A 15,441-nucleotide genomic window follows, 5' to 3' on the forward strand; every position below is an offset into this window, starting at 1 on the left:
CCCATTCCAGCTACGTGGACGCAGTAATATGGGTTTACACTCAATCTGTTACAGAGGGAGTGCTATGCTGTTGGAAGTACTGTCTTTCAGATCAGATATCAAACCGTGACTTGTCTGCTTTCTAAATGTTGGAAGGACTCACTGGCACTATTATAAAGATGCAGGGGGAAATCACGTTGTGTCCTGGCCAAAGTCGATCCTTTAATCATTATAACAATACATAACCCATTTTTGGCATTGCACATGACTGCTGTGAATAAATTAGCCACTATTTTTCTCACCCCAGTGATTGCCACAGTTCCGACATATTTCATTGGCAGTAGTGAAGGAGGGGGGAAAAAAAGGTTGTGCAAGGTGCCATATAAATGCAAGCCTCTCTTGTTACAGCCAATAGTTTGAGGTTACGTTGAGAATTTTTTGTTCCCCTTTACCACCTCCTCAACAATCAGCTCCATATGTCCCCGTGATACATGGAGAAGGAACTCTGTTTCCCAGATTACAAATTTCTCTCTTTCCAAAACCTCAAACAGCCATGAATTTCCATTCTTTGGGAAGTTTCCAACAAGAGTGTGGGTAGAGAAGCACAAAGAAAGAATACACAGAGGACTTGAGAGCAGACAGCAGCCCTCAGCTCCACGGGCTCGAGAGTGGACAGCAGTCCCCAGTTCTGCGAGCTTGAGAGTGGACAAGAGCCCTCAGCTCAGCGCGCTCGAGAGCGGATGCAAACTTTGTGATTTTTATTCTGGTTTCCTCCATGCATTTTCTGGGTAACACATGAAGGGTCCCCCACCCATGCCCCGAATTCGAAGCTGTGCAACACGTGCCTAAATACAACTGAAAAGTCATGCTGCCACAACAGTGTTGCGCACAGACCACTGTGGATCACTCCTGCACAGATCTGTGGGACCCGAGCAGATCTCAGCCTGGTGCCAAGAACCCTTCACATACCGACTCCCTTTCATTACTGAAGCTTGCGACCCTCAGCCGACCCAACACCCCAGCTTCCAATCACCTTGCTCCCACTCCCCACCAGCTCACCATCCCCCACCCCAATCACAACTGCGGGCCCAATGGTCACGTCAAGCCCTCAACTTCCTCAGGAGGCTAAAGAAATCCGGTATCTTGCCTTTGACACTCACCAACTTTTATCGATGCACCATAGAAAGCATCCTCTCTGGATGCATCACGGCTTGGTACAGCAACTGCTCTGCCCAGGACCGCAAGAAACTGCCAAGAATTGTGGACACAGCCCAGTGTGTCACGGAAACCAGCCTCCCTTCCTTAGGCTCTGTCCTTACCTCTTGCTGCCTTGGGAAAGCAGCCAGCATAATCAAAGACCCCACCCACCCGGATCATTCTCTCTTCTCTCCTCTCCCATCGGGTAGAAGATACAGGAGCCTGAGGGCACGTACCACCAGGCTTAAGGATAGCTTCTATCCCACTGTGATAAGACTATTGAATGGTTCCCTCATACGAAGAGATTTTTTTTAAAATTTAAACTTTATTTACAGTGTGGTAACAGGCCCTTCCGGCCCAACGAGTCCGTGCTGCCCATTTTAAACCCACATTAACCTACCCGTACGTCTTTGGAATGTGGGAGGAAACTGGAGCACCCGGCGGAAACCCACACAGACACGGGAGAACGTACAAACTCCTTACAGACAGCGACGGGAATCGAACCACCATCGCTGGCGCTGTAATAGCGTCGCGCTAACCGCTATGCTACCGTGCCGTCCAACTGGAGATGGACTCTTGACCTCACAATCCACCTTGTTGTGACCTTGCACCTTATTGCACTGCAATTTCCCTGTAGCTGTGACACTTTACTCTGTACTGTTATTGTTTTTACCTGTACTACATCAATGCACTCTGTATTAACTCAATGTAACTGCACCGTGTGATGAATTGACCTGTACGATCGGTATGCAAGACAAGTTTTTCCACTGTACCTTGGTACAAGTGACAATAATAAACCAATACCAGCCCCCCTTTCCACCTCCAGTTGGGTCTCCCCCCCACAATCCCCTCAGCCCCAACCCGCTGTTCAGGACTTGACCAACCTCCTTTGCATGCTCTGCACTGATAATGGTGCATGAAGGGGAGGCTTTCTCTCAGCTAGGGTCTGGTTTTGAAGGACTGATGCCTTGGGCAAAGTGGGCACACATCCCAAATGGTCACTGAAGTACCAAGCAGCACCTCTGCAGGCGCCAAGGAAATTCTGGACACTGGTTCCTCGGCACAAAATAGTCTGGTTTTGCTTTGCTTTCATCTTACAAATCATCTCACCCCAGGAAACTCTTGTCCGGTCGCACAACAGTGATGTTTGGATCCTCAGTGTAGCTGTAGAAGATCTCATTCAGTCGCTTAGGAACATCACCATACATGGCTGTGATGGGCAAGTCTCCAGTCTGGTTGTGGGAGGCTGTGCAACACTGGATACGGTCATCCTTTACTTCACCAGAGCTGCCGGGGGAAAAGTCAATTCACAGTTTTAGCCAAGAGAACCCAATCTACAGATGCTCAAAAAAAACAGTACTAGTTATGATCATCTTTCTTACTTAGACTCCAGCACTGATAACCTTTAAGTTCCTGCTTATCACCCTCCGAGCTGTCTCCACATTCACCCTTCCCTCCTGGTTCCACGTGCCTCTCTCTTATTGTCCGCCTCCATCTATCATCCACCCATCTCCGTCTCCCAACTCCACCACCCCTCCCCCAACACCTGGCTCGATCTGCCCATCACCCTTCACCCCTCTTCAGTCCACCAATCACCTCAGGCTTCCGTCCCACCACTCCCCCCTCTCTTCTTCATACTGAAGTGGGGCAGGCACGGTAGTGTAGCGGTTAGCATAATGCTTTACAGCGCCAATGACCCAGGTTCAATTCTGGCTGCCGTCTGTAAGGAGTTTTTACGTTCTCCCCATGTCTGCATGGGTTTCCTCCGGGTGCTCCGGTTTCGTCCCACATTCCAAAGACATACAGGTTAGGAAGTCGTGGGCATGCTATGTTGGCGCCGGACAAGTGGCAACACTTGTGGGCTGCCCCCAGAACACTCTACACAAAGCGATGCATTTCACTGAGTGTTTCGATGTACACGTGACTAATAAAGATATCTTATCTGACTATCTACCTTCTCCACTCTCAGCCCTAACGCAGGCTTTTGACCCAAAACATCATCAGTTCCTTTCCTCCCACAGATGCTGCTCAATCCGCTGAGCTCCTCCAGCAGATTGTTTGTTGCTCCAGATTCCAGCATCTGCAGTCTCTTGTGTCTCCGGGGTAATAGTTATCATTATGTGAACAGTCTTTGCAGCTTAGGAATCACTAGCCAATGTGTGAGGAGGTGTTGAGTGAGCCCCCACAACACACAACTCATGTTAAGTGAAGTCAGAAGCAATCATTAGGGATACTTAACTGGCCTCAGAAGCCCTGGGTTGGTGATCAGGAAACCACTGGGTCCCTGTTCCTAATTCCTACACGGTGATCTCTACTGAATGGGCTGAGGTGGGACACCAATTGCAAATAACATCTGAACCAGCCGTGCTGCCTTCTGAGGTTCAGTAACAGGTCTGCAGCTACAGCTCAAACTCAAAAAGCCCCACTTTGATGAAGTAGGTTAGCAATGTTAATTCTTGGAATGGTCAAGTCGAGTTTATTGCCATATGCACAGGTGCAATGAAAAAAAACTTACTTGCAGTGGCATCACAGGCACATAGCACTGCAGGCATAACATTCAACAGAAAAACAGAAATTAAACCAAATGTTACAAGAAAGAACACAATTAGACCCAAAAAAAACCAAAATTCATTGGAGTGAAAAGTGGTCAGTGTTACGATACTGAGGTAGTGATTAGGGTTGTGCAGATTGGTTCAAGAACTGAATGGTTGAAGGGAAGTAGCTGTTTGACTTTAGGTCAGCTGCGGTGAGAGGGGCCCTCCCAGTCAGATGCGTCCTGCATGGTTGGGGCATCACCCCCAGCGTGCGCTGCCCCCGGGAGGACTGCGCTGGGGACGAGACGGTCGCCCACCTCTTTGCGGGCTGTGGGTTTGCGAGGAGGGTGTGGCGAAAGATACAAGGGTCCTCGTCACGTTTCATCCCCGGCAGCTGCGTAACAGAGGATTCTCTGATCTACGGGCTGTTCCCAGGGACGCACACAGAGGCGGACATCAACTGCTGCTAGAAGGTCATCAACGCGGTGAAAGACGCCCTTTGGTCTGCCCGAAACTTGTTGATCTCCCAGCACTGCGAGATGTCTGTAGGGGAATGCTGCCGATTGGCACATTCCAGGCTGCAGGAGTACGTGCTGAAGGATGCCCTGAAACTGGGTGCAGCCAGCGCGAGGGCTCGGTGGGGAAGGACGACAGTTTAGGGTTCTTCTGCCACAGAAGAGGGAGGGGCGTGGTCTGGGGAGGAAGCCCATCATATGTTGTAAATATGGGATTGGGGTATCACCCCAGGGAGCCACACGTGTGGCATCGGTGCTGTGTTTTTTTAATATATATCAAAAGGTAACACTAAGAACGGAATTGTACACGAATGTAAAGGTTTGAACTGTTTTATTACTGTATATAGTTTCTTTTACGAATAAAGTTTATTTTGTAAACAAAACGGTAGCTGCAAGATGGCACGGCCCGGATGGTGGGGTCTTTGATGATAGATCCTGCTTTTTCGAGGCAACACCTCATGTAGGTACTACTGATGGTGGGGACATGGAATAGGAAGAGGTTATGCCAGCAAAAACATACATCCTCTTGTAATGTTACATGGCACATTGGATCATCACATCACCGAATGTGTTCTGGAAGGGCTCACAGCTTCCCCACAATGATGTGTATACTTACATGTTACAGGGGAGGTCACCCACAAACACCTTGATATCACTTGGTCTGCCAGTCAGCAACTTGACGCCATTGAGGACAAGAGATGTTCCTCCAGCTTTGGGACCATGAGATGGAGAGATAGAAACCAGTACTGGGTTCTGGAGGGGGAATGAATTGACACAGGCTGCTTAATGATTTGATAAACAGGTCCTGACAGGAGTTTAACAATATAGTAGTCAATAAACATTCCACAACCAAAAACTCAGAAATTCCCCAATAATTTGTCTTTAAAGCAGGTAAAGAAACAAATTCACCTCAGCACTAGGTCAAAGTGTTGGAGCCCTGGTTCACTCCGATTGGTATTAATTAAAAATTGAATGAGTTTGGAAGATTTGTATTTATTGCCTTTTAAGTGGCCAGGGCTCAGTACCTGAAGCACAGTTCAAAGGTAAAATTCACAGTGTACTTTCTGGACTTGTTGCCAGGGGTGGTCTGTGTTGGTGCTCCATCTGCTGGGCTTGTAGCCCAGGATCTTTCCAGGGTTGGTGGTCTACCTACTGGGCCCATGGCCAGAAGTCTGTTGCACTTGTAGTCCTGGGTTGGTGCTGCATCTATTGGGCTAATGGTCAGGGTCTTCCTGTAGTTTATGTGGGGTTTGGGATGAGGGGAGTACTTCCCAGAATTACTGTGCCTGTAACAGAGACTTTCCCAGGTGGTCATCTTCCAGTTGGGCTCACGATCAGGAATCTTCTCACAGTTGGTGCTGTGTCTGCTAGGCTTGTAGTTACTGTCCTGCTTGGGGCCGACTAGACGTTTGGTGAGGCTGCATTTGGAATATTGTGTTCAGTTTTGGTCACCCTGCTATAGGAAAAATGCCATTAAGCTAGAAAGAGTGCAGAGGAGATTTACGAGAATGTTTCCGGGAGAGTTATTGAGCAGGTTGGGATTTTATTCATTGGAGCATTGGAGAATGAGGGGTGATCTTACAGACGTGTATAAAATCTTGAGGGGCATAGATGTGGTGAGAAGGGAGAGAATTAATAGGAAGCTGTGGGGAAAGAGGCCGGTCTGTATAGTGGAATGAGCTGCCAGAGGAAGTGGTTGAGGCAGGTACATCAACAACATTTAAAAAGGCATTTGGACAGGTACACAGATAGGAAAGGTTTAGAGGGATATGGGCCAAACATGGGATATTGGGACTAGCTTGGATGGGAATCTTGGTCGGCATGGACCAGTTGGGCTGAAGGGCCTGTTTCCATGCTGTATGATTCTATGACACTGTGCTTAGTTGTTCAGCTATTGGGCACACTTCTAGCCTAGCTAGTTCAGTATGTGCAGATCTGAGGCATGGATGTATAGCAGAGGATTATAATACTCCCCTCGTCCCAAACCCTTCATAAGCTGTAAGTCCCAGGTTTCAAACAGTAAAACAAAAAATACCACAGAAAGAAAATTCAGTGAACTTCACACTTACCCGATATGTGAAGAGTTGTGTAGAGCTGCTGTTACCGCCGCCTGCTACTTTGACCGTGACTTTGCCCGACACCTCTTCCTCACTAGCTGCTGTGTAGCAAACAATCCTGCAGGAGAAACTCATCACCCTTAGCTGCACTGTGGATGGACTGTGTATGTGGATGTAGTCCCCAACGGGAGAGTCTGTGTCACAGCATCAAAGAGCAACAATGCTGGCAAAACACAACACTGACACCAAGCATCAGATGTGTCATTAAGCGTTGGCATCATATTTTCAGCAACTGGGCTGAGTAGGAGTTGTAGGAGTAGGAGTTATCCTGCAACTTAGTGGCCAAGCCCCAAACAACCATCCTTTACACACCACTGATAGTCCAACCCCACTCACAGCATGAGCAGGAGTAGAGCACTCAGGCCCATGAGCTTATTCCATTCAGCTAGATCATGTACCTCACTTATTGATGCACCATAGAAAGCATCCTCTCTGGATGCATCATGGCTTGGTATGGCAACTGCTCTGCCCAGGACCGCAAGAAACTGCAGAGAGTTGTGGACACAGCCCAGCGTGTCACGGAAACCAGCCTCCCCTCCATGGACTCTTGTCTTTACCTCTCACTGCCTTGGCGAAGCAGCCAGCATAATCAAAGACCCCACCCACTGGGGTCATTCTCTCTTCTCTCCTCTCCCATCAGGTAGAAGAGACAGGAGCCTGAGGGCACGTACCACCAGGCTTAAGGACAGCTTCTACCCCACTGTGATAAGACTATTGAATGGTTCCCTCATATGATGAGATAGAGTCTTGACCTCACAATCTACCTCGTTGTGACCTTGCACTTTATTGCACTGCACTTTCTCTGTAGCTGTGACACTTTACTCTGTACTGTTATTGTTTTTACCTGTACTACCTCAATGGACTCTGTACTAACTCAATGTAACTGCACTGTGTAATGAATTGATCTGTACTATCGGTATGCAAGACAAGTTTTTCACTGTACCTCGATACAAGTGACAATAATAAACCAATACCAGCTTTAACCTCCATAATCTTAAAGATCTTATGTAACAAAAAATATACATTGGCCTAGATAGCAAGGAAAGCTCTTCTGCTGTTCTTCAAAAGGAACACTATACATTACCAAAGAGGTAAAAAGAGCCCTTGCTTTATCATCAAATTCAAAAGGCAGCACCTCCAGCAGTGCATCATTGGAATATCAACCTGAATCACCTGCTTGTCTCTAGTTCCTCTTGTAACTCATCAAGCCATGGCTAACGCTTCAGCTTGTGGAAGTTATTACATGGAGTTTATAGGAGATGGAGAGCTTAGTGACATGGTGTATGACACCCACCTTTCCCTCAATGTCAGCAAAAGAGCAGGTTGTGGACACCACGGCCAAGAAAACGCACCGGTGCTTCTACTTCCTCAGGAGGCTAAAGAAATTTGTCATGCCCCTATTGACACTCATCAATTTTTAATCAATGCACCACAGAACATTTGGATGCACTATGGCTTGGTACAGCAACTACTCTGCCCAAGCCTGCGAGAAACTGCAGAGAGTTGTGGACACAGCCCAACACATCACGGAAAACAGTCTCTCCTCCATAGACTCGGTCTACACTTCTCGCTGCCTCAGTAAAGCAGCCAGCATAATCAAAGACCCCACCCGCCCTGGACATTCTCTCTTCTCCCCTCCACCCCATCAGGCAGAAGATAAAAGCCTGAAAGCACGTCCACCAGGCTCAAAGACAGCTTCTATCTCGCTTTTATAAGACTACTGAATGGTCCCCTTGTACGATCAAATGGACTGTTGACCTCACAATCTATCTTGTCATGGACTTGCACCTTATTGTCTGCCTGCACTGCACTTTCTTTGTAACTGTAACACTTTATTCTGCATTCTGTTATTGTTTTACCTTTGTACTACCCCAGTGTACTGATGTAATGAAATGATTTGTTTGGATGGGATGCAAAACAAAATTTTTCACTGTACCTCAAATGTAAAAAATATAAACCAATTTACCACTGGATACTAACTGTTAATCCAGTCACATCCTGCCATTGAAATATTTTCACTGTCATTTTGACAACTGAATCCCCCAATCTGATTACCCTTCCTAGAAAACCACATGCCTCGGACAGAAATCCACAGGAACTGACACACGTTCCTGTCACATTAAGCCACGAGCCAGCAATGTTAGACTCAGAGGAGTGTGGTGACTTTGCAAGCTGCTCCCAACAGATCTATTCAATACATCTATTATCAACATTCTACTCTTTTCACTAAACTCTCACCTTAATGTCTACCTGCACTGCACTCTCTCTGTAACTGTAACACTTATTGCTTTTCCTTTGTCCTACCTCAAAGTAGAACACAGAACATTACAGCACAGTACAAGCCATTCGGCCCACAATGTTGAGCCAACAATTTATCCTGCTCTAAGATCTAGCTAACCCTCCCCTCCCATTTTTCTATCATTCATGTGCCTAAGAGTCTCTTAAATGTTGCTAATGTACCTATCCCAACAACCTCTGCCGGCAGTGCGTCTCATGCACCCACCACTCTGTGTAAAAAATAAACGTGCCACTGACATCCCCCTTATACCTTCCTCCAATCACCTTAAAATTATGGCCCCTCGTGTTAGCTATTGTCGCACTGGGAAAAAGTCTCTGACTGTCCACTCGATCTATGCCTCTTATAATCTCCTACACCTCTGTCAAGTCACCTCTCATCCTCCTTCTCTCCAAAGAGAAAAGCCCTAGCTCGCTCAACCTATCCTCATAAGACATGCTCTCCAATCCAGGCAGCATCTTGGTAAATCTCCTTTGCTCCCTCTCTAAAGCTTCCACATCCTTCCTATAATGAGGCAACCAGAGCTGAACACAATACTCTAAGTGTGGACTAACCAGAGTTCTACAGAGCTGCAACATTACCTCATGGCTCTTGAACTCAATACGCTGACTAATGAAGGCCAACACACCATACGCCTTCTTAACAACCATATCAACCTGCGTGGCAACCTTGAGGGATCTATGGATGTGGACCCCAAGATCCCTCTGTTCCTCTATACTGCTAAGAGTCCTGCCATTAACCCTGTATTCTGCTTTCAAATTCAATCTCCCAAAGTGTATCACTTCACACTTTTCTGGGTTGAACTCCATCTGCCACTTCTCAGCCCAGGTCTGCATCCTGTCAATGTCCTGTTGTAATCCACAGCAACCTTCGACACTATCCACACCACCAACCTTCATGTGATCAGCAAACTTACTAACCCACCCTTCCACATCCTCATCCAAGTTATTCATAAAAATCACAAGGAGCAGGGGTCCCAGAACAGATCCCTGCAGAACACCAATGGTCACTGACCTCCATCGACCACCACCCTCTGTCATCTATGGGTGAGCCAATTCTGAATCCACACAGTCATGTTTCCCTGGATCCCATGCCTCCTGACTTTCTGAATGAGCTTTCCATGAGGAACCTTATCAAATGCCTTACTAAAATCCATGCACACCACATCCACTGCCCCACCTTCATCAATGTGCTTTGTCACATCCTCAAAGAATTCAATCAGTCTCGTGAGGCACGACCTGCCCCTCACAAAGCCATTCTGACTGTCCCTAATCAGCCTATGCTTCTCTCTAAATGCCCATAAATCCTGCCTCTAAGAATCTTCTCCAGTAATTTGCCCACCACTGAAGACTCACTGGTCTGTAATTCCCAGGGTTATCCCTACTCCCTTTCCTAAACAAAGGAACAACATTTGCCACCTTCCAATCTTCTGGCACTACTCCTGTGGCCAGTGAGGATGCAAAGATCACAGCCAAAGGCGCAGCAATTTCTTCCCTCACTTCCCATAATAACCTTGGATATATCCTGTCCAGCCCCAGTGACTTATTTATCCTAATGTTTTTCAAAAGTTCCAGCACATCCTCTTTCCTCACGTCAACATGCCCCAGTATATCAGACTGTCATACGCCATCCTCACAAATGTCAAGCTCTCTCTCACTGGTGAATACTGAAGCAAAGTATTCATTAAGGACTTCCCCCACCTCTTCCGACTCCAGACACGTTTCCTCTTTTATCCCTGATCGGTCCTACCCTCACTCTAGTCATCCTCCTATTCTTTACATACGTGTAGAGCGCCTTGGGGTTTTCCATGATCCTACTCACCAAGGCCTTCTCATGCCCCATTCTAGCTCTCCAAAGTCTATTCTTAAGCTCCCTCCTGGCTACCTTGTAACTCTCCAGATCCCTGTCTGATCCATGCTTTCTAAACCTTAGGCAAGCTTCTTTCTTCCTCTTGACAAGATGTTCTACGTCTCTTGTCAACGACGGTTCCTTCACTCTACCATTTTTACCCTGTCTCAATGGGACAAACCCATCCAGAACCCCATGCAATTACTCCATAGAACAATACAGCACAATACAGGCCCTTTGGCCCACCATGTTGTGCCACCCTTCAAGCCACACCTAAGACTATCTAACCCCTTCCTCCCACATATCTCTCTACCTTAAATTCCTCCCTATGCTTATCTAACAATCTCTTGAACTTGTCCCATGTATCAGCCTCCACCACCACCCCAGGCAGCGCACTCCATGCACCAACCACTCTCTGGGTGAAAAACCTCCCTCTGACATCTCCCTTCAACTTCCCACCCATTACCTTAAAGCCATGTCCTCTCGTTTTGAGCATTGGTGCCCTGCGAAAGAGGTGCTGGCTGTCTACTCTATCTATTCCTCTTAATATTTTATACACCTCTATCATGTCTCCCCTCATCCTCCTTCTCTCCAATGAGAACAGCCCTAGCTCCTTTAGTCTCTCCTCATAATCCATACTCTCTAATCCAAGCAGCATCCTGGTAAATCTCCTCTGCACCCTTTCCAACGCCTCCACATCCTTCCTATAATGAGGTGACCAGAACTGGACACAGTACTCTAAAGTGTGGCCTAACCAGAGTTTTGTAAAGCTGCATCATCACTTCTCGGCTCTTAAACTTGATCCCCCAATTTATGAAAGCTAACATCTCATAAGCTTTCTTAACTACCCTATCCACCAGCGAGGCAACTTTCAGTGATCTGTCGATAGGAACCCCCAGATCCCTCTGCTCCTCCACACTGCCCAGAATCCTGCCATTTACCTTGTACTCCACCTTGGAGTTTGTCCTTCCAAAGTGTACTACCTCACACTTCTCTGGATTGAACTCCATCTGCCACTTGTCAGCCCAGCTCTGCATCCTATCAATATCCCTCTGCAAGCTTTGACAGCCCTCCACACTATTCGCAACACCACCAATCTTTGTGTCATCTGCAAACTTGCTAACCTAGCCTTCCACCCCCTCATCTAAGTCGTTAATAAATATCACTGAAAGTAGAGGTCCCAGAACCGATCCCTGCTGGACACCACTAGTCACAGCCCTCCAATCCCAATGCACTCCCTCCACCACAACCCTCCGCTTTCTACAGGCAAGCCAATTCTGAATCCACACAGCCAAGCCTCCATGGATCCCTTGGCCTCTGACCTTCTGAAGAAGCCTACCATACGGAATCTTGTCAAACGCCTTACTAAAATCCATGTAGACCACATCTACTACACTACCCTCATCAATCTTCCTGGTCACTTCCTCAAAGAACTCTATCAGGCTTGTGAGGCAAAATCTTCCCTTCACAAAGCCATGCTGGCTGTCCCTAATCAGTCCATGATTCTCTAAATGCTCATAGATCCTATCTCTTAGAATCCTTTCTAACAGCTTACCCACCACAGACATAAGGCTCACCGGCCTGTAATTCCCTGGACTATCCCTACTACCTTTTTTGAATAAAGGGGCAACATTCACCACCCTCCAATCCTCCGGTACCATCCCCGTGGACAACGAGGACTCAAAGATCCTAACTGTTCAGCAATCTCCTCCTTCGCCTCACGAAGCAGCCTGGGGAATATTCCGTCAGGCCCCAGGGACTTATCTGTCCTAATATTTTCTAACAACTCCAACATATCCTCTCTCTTAATATCTACATACTCTAGAACATTACCCTCACCAACACTGTCCTCAGCATCATCACAACCCCTCTCCTTGGTGAATACTGAAGAGAAGTATTCATTGAGAACCTCACCCACTTCCACAGTTTCCAGGCACATCCTCCCACCTCTGTCTTTAATCGGACCTACATTTACCCTAGCCATCCTTCTGCTCTTTACGTACGAGAAAAAAGCCTTGGGATTCTCCTTAACCCTATTCGCCAAAGCCTTTTCATGTCCCCTTCTCACTTTCCTCAGCCCTTTCTTAAGTTCCTTCCTTGCTACTCTATATTCCTCACAAGACCTGTCCAATCCTTGCTGCTTACACCTTATGTATGCTGCCGCCTTCTTCCTAACTAGTTGTTCCACCTCTCTCGTCACCCACGGTTCCTTCACCCTACCATTCCTTCTCTGCCTCACCGGGACAAATTTATCCCTAACATCCTGCAAATGATCCCTGAACATCGACCACATCTCCATAGTACATTTCCCTTCAAAAATGTCATCCCAATTTACACTCTCAAGTTCTTGCCTTATAGCCTCATAATTCACCTTTCCCCAATTAAATATCTTCCCGTCCTCTTTGCTCCTATCCCTGTCCATGACAATTCTAAAGGTTATGGAGCAATGGTCACTGTCCCCCAAATGCTCACCCACCGATAGATCTGTCACCTGTCCCAATTTATTACCTAAAACTAGATCTAATATGGCATTCCCTCTAGTCGGCCCATCAACATACTGTGTCAGGAATCCGTCCTGGACACACTTAACAAACTGCGCCCCGTCTAAACCCTTGGCACTAAGTAGGTACCAATTAATATTTGGAAAGTTGAAGTCTCCCATTATAATAACCCTGTTATTTTCGCATCTTTCCAAAAACTGCCTCCCAATCTGCTCCTCAGTATCCCTACTGCTATCAGGAGGCCTATAGAATACTCCCAGGAGGGTAATTGCCCCTTTCTTGTTCCTAACTTCCACCCATATTGACTCTAGAAAGGATCCTTCTACATTATCTACCATTTCTGCAGCTGTAACAGTGTCCCCAACCAGTACCACCACCCCTCCTCCTCTTCTCCCCCCCTCCCTATCCCTTTTAAAACACTGAAAACCAGGAATATTCAATATCCATTCCTACCTTGATGTCAGCCATGTCTCTGTAATAGCCACAATAGCATAGTCCCATGTACTTATCCAGGCTCTCAGTTCATTCCCCTTATTCCTGATGCTTCTCGCATTTAAGTAAATGCACTTTAGTCCATCCACCTTACCAGTTTTATAGTCTGTACTCTGCTTCTCCTTCCTCAAAGCCTCTCTACCTGTCAGATCTGACTTTTCCCCATCCCCTTCTTCCTCTGACCTACTCCTCCGGTTCCCTTCCCCCTCGCAATCTAGTTTAAACCCTCCTGAACCACCCTAGCAAACCTGGCTGCAAGGATATTGGCCACCCTCAGGTTCAGGTGTAACCTGCCCTCTCTGTACAGGTCCCACCTTCCCCAGAAGAGATCCCAATGATCCAAAAATCTAAAACCCTCCCTCCTGCACCAACTTCTCAGCCACGCATTTATTTGCCATCTCCTCCTATTCCTACCTTCACTATTGCATGGCACTGGCAGCGATCCTGAGATAGCTACCCTCGAGGTCCTGTTCTTCAGCCTTCTGCCTAGCTCGTTAAACTCACTTTTCAGGACCTCATCCCTCTTCCCACCTATGTCATTGGTACCAACATGAACCACGACTTCTGGCTATTCTCCCTCCCGCTCTAGAATCCTGTGGACCCGATTAGTGACATCCCGGACCCTGGCACCTGGGAGGCAACATACCATCCGGGATTCATGCTACTGCCACAGAAGCTCCTATCTGTTTCCCTGACTATCGAGTCCCCTATCACTACTGCCTTCCTCTTCTCTCCCTTCCCTTCTGAGCAGCAGGACCAGTCCTAGTGCCATAGACCTGGCTACTGCTGCTAGCCCTGGCAGGTCATCTCCCTCAACAGCCTGCCAAACCAATTAACCCTCCCCAACAGTTCTAGCAAACCTGCCTGCAAGAAAATTGGTCCAGTTCAGGTGTAAACCGTCCCTTTTGTACAAGTCGTACCTCCCCCAGAAGAGATCCCAATGATCAACTTCCTAAACAACTTCAACATTTCCGCTGCGCACTTTTCCAAGAAATCTGTTCCCAATTTACACTCCCAAGTTCCTGCCTAATAGCATCATAATTCCCCCTCCCCCAATTAAATACTTTCCCATATTGTCTGCTCCTATCCCTCTCCAAGGCTATGGTAAAGATCAAGGAGTTATGGTCACTGTCTCCAAAATGCTCTCCCACCGAGAGATCTAAAACCTGATCCAGTTCATTGCCTAGCACCAGGTCCAGAACGGCCTTTCCTCTTGTCGGCCTGTCCACATACAGTGTCGGGAATCCTTCCTGGCTACACCAAACAAACTTTGCCCCATCTATCCCCTTTACACTAAGGAGGTGCCAATCAATATTAGGGAAGTTGAAATCACCCATGACAACAACCCTGTTATTTTTGCACCTCTCCAAAATCTGCCTCCCGATCTGCTCCTCAGTGTCTCTGCTGCTGTTGGAAGGGTCTGTAGAATACTCCCAATAGACTGATCGCTCCCTTCCTGTTTCTGACTTCCACCCACACTTACTCAGTGGACGATCCCTCCAGGACGTCCTCCCTTTCTACAGCTGTGACACTGTCCCTGATCAGCAAAGCCACTCTCCCACCTCTTTTGTGTCCCTCCCTGTCCCTTTTGAAACATTTAAACCCCGGAATATCCAGAAGCCATTCCTGCCCTTGTGACAGCCAAATCTCTGTAATGGCAACCATGTCATAGTTCCATGTACTTACCCATGCTCTAAGTTCATCACCCTTGTTCCTGATACTTCTCGCATTAAAGTAGACACACTTCAGCCCATCCAATTGACTACAATTTTGCCCTTTCAAATGCCTATGCTTCCTCGCAGTCTTTCTACACTCTGCGCCTATGTGTACACTAAATGCACTAACCTCTGACTTATCACTTGGGTTCCCATCCCCCTGCCAAACTAGTTAACCCTCCCCAACAGTTCTAGCAAACCTGCCCACAAGAAAATTGGTCCCCCTCCAGTTCAGGTGTAACCTGTC

At 47.3% G+C, this 15,441-nt stretch overlaps 1 protein-coding gene across 3 annotated transcripts in view; it reads right to left on the bottom strand.

Annotated features, from left to right (window-relative positions):
* Window positions 1–15,441, bottom strand: part of plxnb1b (plexin b1b) — a 224,158-nt gene that overhangs the window by 42,659 nt on the left and 166,058 nt on the right. For all 3 annotated transcript variants that reach the window (XM_052017265.1, XM_052017263.1, XM_052017266.1), the window contains 3 exons: window positions 6,295–6,400; window positions 4,842–4,978; window positions 2,287–2,463 (listed from right to left, as the gene is read on the bottom strand). In XM_052017265.1, the coding sequence (XP_051873225.1) occupies window positions 2,287–2,463; window positions 4,842–4,978; window positions 6,295–6,400 (420 nt within the window). The remainder of the gene's footprint in view (window positions 1–2,286; window positions 2,464–4,841; window positions 4,979–6,294; window positions 6,401–15,441) is intronic.

This window comes from Pristis pectinata, chromosome 6 (assembly GCF_009764475.1).
Source record: "Pristis pectinata isolate sPriPec2 chromosome 6, sPriPec2.1.pri, whole genome shotgun sequence".
Classification (NCBI taxonomy): Eukaryota; Metazoa; Chordata; class Chondrichthyes; order Rhinopristiformes; family Pristidae; genus Pristis; species Pristis pectinata.